At 41.8% G+C, this 6,000-nt stretch overlaps 1 protein-coding gene across 5 annotated transcripts in view; it reads left to right on the top strand.

Moving 5' to 3' along the window:
* tenm2 (teneurin transmembrane protein 2) overlaps window positions 1-6,000 on the top strand; it is a 253,742-nt gene that overhangs the window by 91,347 nt on the left and 156,395 nt on the right. For all 5 annotated transcript variants that reach the window (XM_037977338.1, XM_017419733.3, XM_037977341.1 and 2 more), the window contains one exon: window positions 2,551-2,844. In XM_037977338.1, coding sequence (XP_037833266.1) covers window positions 2,551-2,844 — 294 coding nt within the window. The remainder of the gene's footprint in view (window positions 1-2,550; window positions 2,845-6,000) is intronic.

Raw genomic sequence — 6,000 nt, 5'->3', positions numbered from 1 at the left:
TATATATATATATATATATATATATATGTATAAGTCTCAAAGGAGAAAAGCACTGATGCTTTATGTTTTGGATGATTTGTATTGGTCTGTATAACATGAAGAAAACAAGGGAGAGACCTGTTGTGTGCTAAGGCATGAAGGTACTTCACAGTGAATAGAATAATTGGACAAATAGAAACTGTTTCTAATGAACCCAGCAGATGTATAACACCAATGAAAAATGTAAGAAAATAATCATGAAAGAGAACACTTTCATAACACAGATCTTGATGGAGGTAGACCAATCTGGGAGTGTTTTGCACTGCTTTAAACAACAACAACAACATCTTGTTGCTGAACTCTTTCTGGCATGAATTTGTGTTGTGAGAGATTTATATTTTGGCAGAATAATGAACAATCCAGACCTCAAAACTGTTAAAGGACTATTTCAACACCAAAGAACATCAAGGGGTGGTGACTTAGGCCTCCCCTAACAATTACCTTACCTTAACCTCAATAGCAGGTCACTTGATTAACAAAAAAGCCAAATATTATCTGACATTAGAACAACATCAAATCACACTGAGATAACATTCCCAATGAATACACAATGAACGACCAACTGAGGAGGCTTAAAAAACACATTACCGCCGTGGGTATGACAGCAGTGGTGTAAAGATCAACATGAACTGATCTGATTAGAATGCAGCACCACATTTTGCCCTCACATCTGTCATAATATCATGTAACAAAGATGCAATTGGTTTTCTATTTGTGGAATAACTAAGATAGATTTTCGTGTCTGCTTCAAGCCCTTACACCAATCCATCTTTCTTTGAGTACATGGGATGTTGGGCTGTGTCTACAGCTGATGGTGATAAGAAGAAATTGGATTTTACATGTGTAATCACTGGCTATGGGACGTTAATTGTACAGAGCAGTGTCCTGTGGGACGTAACGTAAGATCTGTGGGGCAAACACACGAACACACATGCACACATGCTCAAAGACACATTTAATGTGTGATTTTGTTTAGACTAGCTGTGACTGTGGCCTAATTGGGAATGTAGTTAGATGGGATGGTCTTTAGAAAACTGTGAATGTGGAGTAGCGTGGTTCACTGTAATTTGTTGACTGACTTTAAAGAACTCATGTTCTCTACTCTCTCAGGCCTCCTGGAGTTCTCTCCCGTCCTCCTACGATACCTTATCTCAGGTATGAGTTAACTGACTATAGTTAGATACTGTGCATTAGTACTGTAGTGTCTCTAGTGTCACATGAAGCAAAGAAGCTTTGTTTTTCATCCTATATGATATGTGGGAGGAAAAGACAACAAAGCAAGAAAAACAAGAAACTATTCCCTGGTGTCTTGCAGTGTTTGGGTGTCTTTGCACAGTAGCAAGTTGGAAGCTTGGCAAGCTGTAGCGTATTAGCTGAATCCACCTGTTGAGCTATTCACTTGCTTCTGCTCTCTAGTCCGGTCCATCTGTTTGTCTGAGTAGATGCATAGAGCCTTTCACCACTTCCCTGGCTTGGTTTCTTTTCAGCTCCCCACTTCATCACTTTCAGCACAACACCGAAGTTTCGGCAAAGAGGAAGCTGTAAAGATCCAGGAGACGATATTCATCTCTTTGATTTCCCTCTTTCTCTGATTGCGTCCGTACGCCTGATGAGTCACAGTTAACTAAGTCGCACAGCTGTGTGATCCGCAGCGCACTGAATCATATAGCGCGCCACAATGCCAACTTCTTCTCATTTACCTCTTCCTTTACCCTCCTTCACAAACTGCTAATGAAGTCAATCACAACTGTTTTTCCCCTGATCCTTTTACCCCAGCAGCTGATGGTGTGCGACTGCATCCACAATACTCTTTTAATTAGTATAGAGAATAAATTGGTTGAGCATGCCTTTTTTCTTAATTGCTTTTTCCTCGGCTTGGATTTAATTGGGCTGCAGTGCTGTTTATTGATCTACTTTGATGTGCTTTAATTTGGATAATTTTATATATTTATTTTGGACGTGACAAGCCAGTTTGTCTTCAGGGGGAAGAGCGTTCAGGACCATTGGTTCAGCGGACTGCAGTATATTCAGCGAGCCTAGAGTCCAGTGTGTGACGGCAGCTAGGTGGGGAGATGATCAAACCCAGAAGGCAGCAAAGCAGCTCTACTACAGTCTAAGAGGCCTCAAGTGAACAGCTCTTTGATCTCACATCAACAGCTCATAAAAGCCAATGTGGATCAGTAAAGCGAGGGAAGCAAGTTTTCAAAGCCAGCCTTAACAGGCCTGCAGGCCACTACACATTTCTTCCAGCAGCTAGCTTGTATTTTGTGCCTGATTCATGCTGCGTCATCTCTCCCCCTCCTGCTGCAACAAAGCCCAATTTTCATCCTCCGCCTCCATAGTTTCATAATTAGTGGGCTTCTCTGCGTGTGATTGTGGGTTTGTTTGTAGATGAGTGCGTGCATTTAGTTGTGTGACTGCTTGTTTGTGCAGTGTTTTAATTTTACAACGTTTATGTTTATTACTCTCTACAACCCATTCGCCTAACTCTTCTTTCTCCCCTACCCGCAGGGGGTAACTTCACCCTGGCCGAGTTGGGAGTGTGTGAGCAAACTCCCCCTCCACATCCAGCTGCTGTTCCCTATTGTCCTGATCTGGGCCTCCTCCAGAGAGGGTACTCCCTCAGCGCCGGCTCAGATGCTGACTCGGACCCGGAGGGGCCCTTGTCTCCAGAGCGTGCCATTCAGCTGTGGGCCGGACGTGCGGGGGTAAAATCTCGCCGCAGCTCCGGCGTGTCCAGTCGTGAGAACTCAGCCCTCACCCTCACCGACTCTGAGAATGACAACAAGTCTGATGATGAGTCAGGTAGGACAAAAGACTGTTCCAAGTGTTGTCGTGATGGTGTGCGTTCAGTGTTTCCTAACCTACTGCCCACTGATTTGGCAAAAAAGAGTAAAGTGAGATCTGATTAAATAATTAGTACAAGTTGAAGAGTATCAAGTTACATCACGACAGGCAGCCATAAAATGGATTGGCGAACTCTGTTCATGATCTGAAGAACAGCAGTTGGAAACTCCCCAGGAAACCCCAAGAGAGTCATCCTTATTTTGATCAATAGGATTACCTAAAGCCCTTTTAAATCAGGCATTTGGTGATTTCTCAACACATGAGTGTCACTTTATCTGAAGATACCAACAATTAAGAATTCAAGACTTACATAGCCAATGATATTACTAAAGGTTAGTAACCTTAACATATTGTAGTCTTACTATTCTTGTAAATGCTTCTTCCTCTGGTGATGGAAAACAGTGTGGCTATTTTTCCTTCATGGTTTTTGACTCTACTTCCTGTTTAGCAGCGTCTACAGTACATGTTCAGTCAAGATCAGGCTTTCAAGCGGAAATGATACTCAAAGCCTTCGTTCTGAACAGGGATATGAATTAGTGCCGATGTAGACAGAGGGTGTCAGGTTTCCAGGGAAATCTCTTTCCTCTGGCAACTTTGTTTATTGCCAACTTCCCATTCCCTCGTTAATCCTGATGCAGTCGTAAACCTGCGCACCAGCTTCGGTGAGGTGTCAATGGAGGTTAATGAAAAGTGGATGAAAGGAAGAGCAACAGTCTAATTAATTGACTTCTCGGCTGGCGTGCACATCAGCTTCGGATCAACCTCTGTCGGACTGCAGGCCTCAGAAACAACTTCTGTTGACTGATCAAACTACTCAACACCTATTAAACACGTCAAGAAACACCTTCCCTGAGAGGCGCCTCTCATCCAACCAGCCGATAATTGCTTTGTGGTTAATTACCAAGCTAATCTTGCAGCCACAGATATCAGCTGCAGACGCCACTCTCCCTCTGTCTGTCTCAGGGCCAGGAGAACGCCACCGAGCACTCTGTCGCTCGTGTTTGTAGACCTTGTAAAATTAGCAGCTTAATCCAACTCTGCATTGTGATAATCATTTGCCTGCAGTATGATGTCACTGAATGAAGATCAAAAAATGTATTTCTCTTTTTTGGTTTCCCTAAATAAACTTTGTGAAATAGGGTTATTCATGGATATTTTTAAGCTCCTACTGGGGCCAAACATTTTTTGTCAATTGGAGAAATTTGTCTTGATGATTATGCGGCATGTGCCGTCAAATAAAGTCAATAATGTTTAATTTTAGACTTCAAAAGTTTCTATAGAACCGTTCAGGGAAAGCACTGGCTCACATGTTCACTCTTATCTCATGGTTTCGCAAACTAGAGATTTAGATCAGGCGTCTGCGCTCGTGTCTCTGCCAGCATCAGGAGATCAGAGGAAGGTGCAGCAGCTTGATAAAAAAAAAATCTAAAAGGTTTGTGTGTTTCCATTTGATCAAGTTAATTCATTAGTCACTTTCTGTCGTCATTTGGAATGAGAAAGTCTCATCCTTTCGTTCTTGAGTCTTCCTCCAAACAAATGTCTGATACTGACGCCGCGGGTGCAAAAGATTTCACTCCCACTGAGCCCAACCGGAGTGTGTGCCCCAAGCAGTGTGTTGGTGTCGAGAGTTCATGTGTGTAAATGCTACTGTGGGGCTGTCAGTCTCTGCCTCTGTGTTCTCTTGTCTGTCTGATTGTTGAGTGTATGAGCCTAAACCCTTCTCATGTGAGGAAGTGTGAAACAGGTGCAACTGGAGGCCCAATGTCAAAATATCAACACGGTGATCTGAGGGTCTAATAATAGACACTGACAGAGCCAGACAGAGGAGCGCATCATAAAGCACATGCTAACAAATCAAAAAGACGGTGACGTGCTTAAACACCAAGCATCATGTTGCACCACTCTCATCTCGCTGTGTCTCAGGCAATCTTCAAAAGTCTCACCTTCACTCACTTCTCCTCCTCCTTGCCGTCTTCCTCGTCTTTCATGTCTCTTCTTTGTAATTTCGAGCCTCTTTTCCCTTCTCCTTTTCATTCACTCTGCGCCTCTCACCATCTCTTGTTGGGCTTCTGTCAGTGCAACTCGGCAGCGTGACTGACAGGTATCAGTTTAGGAGTCTAGATTTTTTTTCTTCATGGCACGAGGGCACAGGTGGATGATCATGCATGTAAGCCCCAGTGCCGATTAAATACCAAAATAGACAACCCAGAGAAATGGTTACAATTGTTATCACTCTCTAGGTTACTGTAAATAGTGTTGGTGGGATTGTGTGTTTTGTGTGTGTATGTGTGTGTTTTTTCCGACAAGAGGACAACAACCTGTAGAGCGAGTTAATATTGTATTTACACATTTCTTTTAGCTATTTTTTTAATCTTTGCTGTTAAATAAAAATTACAAATAAAGACCAAATGCAGACTAAATATAGTCAAGGTTTGCCTAACTACATGAGCTATTTTTAAGTCTTTTGAAAGTCATGAAAAGCCTGAAAAACAGCAAAACAAACGAGAGTCAATAACAAATTTAAAAAGTGTGATCCTTGTAATAGATGTCTGGTGTCTTTGCTAGTCTCAACACAGTTAGCACCACAAATACACTTGCTTTGACTCAAAGTCACCGTATTGGTGTAGAGCACCTTGAACAGAGACAGATGTTATCATAATCATTTTAAAAGTTCGACTGTGAGCCTATATTTGTCCCCCACCACCATGGAAGGTTAGTGACAATTTACTTGCTTTGTGTGTGCACTTGTTTGTATGATAGTAAAATATCCCATAAACCACTGGCCAGATTTTAACGAAATTCTCAGATAGTAATCATCTATAACTAATTACCTTTTGCAGTCACCCCAATTTAAGATGGCAGCCGCAGCTAATCAACATTAGCAAACACAAAAATGCCTATAATTATATAATTTAAAAAAAAAATGCATGCTCTTAAAGTGCCCAAGTTAAATAATAACATAACAGTCTCCTGTATGTTAAAATATTAAGTGAAGAAAACCTCAGATAATCAACACAAATTAAAATATGGCATTATTTACTCAACAAAAACCGAGCCAAAATGCAGGAACAGTGTGTCAAATGTCGGCCTTTAATGATCGTAATTAAGATTATT

This window comes from Kryptolebias marmoratus, linkage group LG9 (assembly GCF_001649575.2).
Source record: "Kryptolebias marmoratus isolate JLee-2015 linkage group LG9, ASM164957v2, whole genome shotgun sequence".
In the NCBI taxonomy this organism is placed as follows: Eukaryota; Metazoa; Chordata; class Actinopteri; order Cyprinodontiformes; family Rivulidae; genus Kryptolebias; species Kryptolebias marmoratus.
Note: the sequence above shows the minus strand (reverse complement) of the source record. Positions and strands in the feature narration are given on the sequence as shown.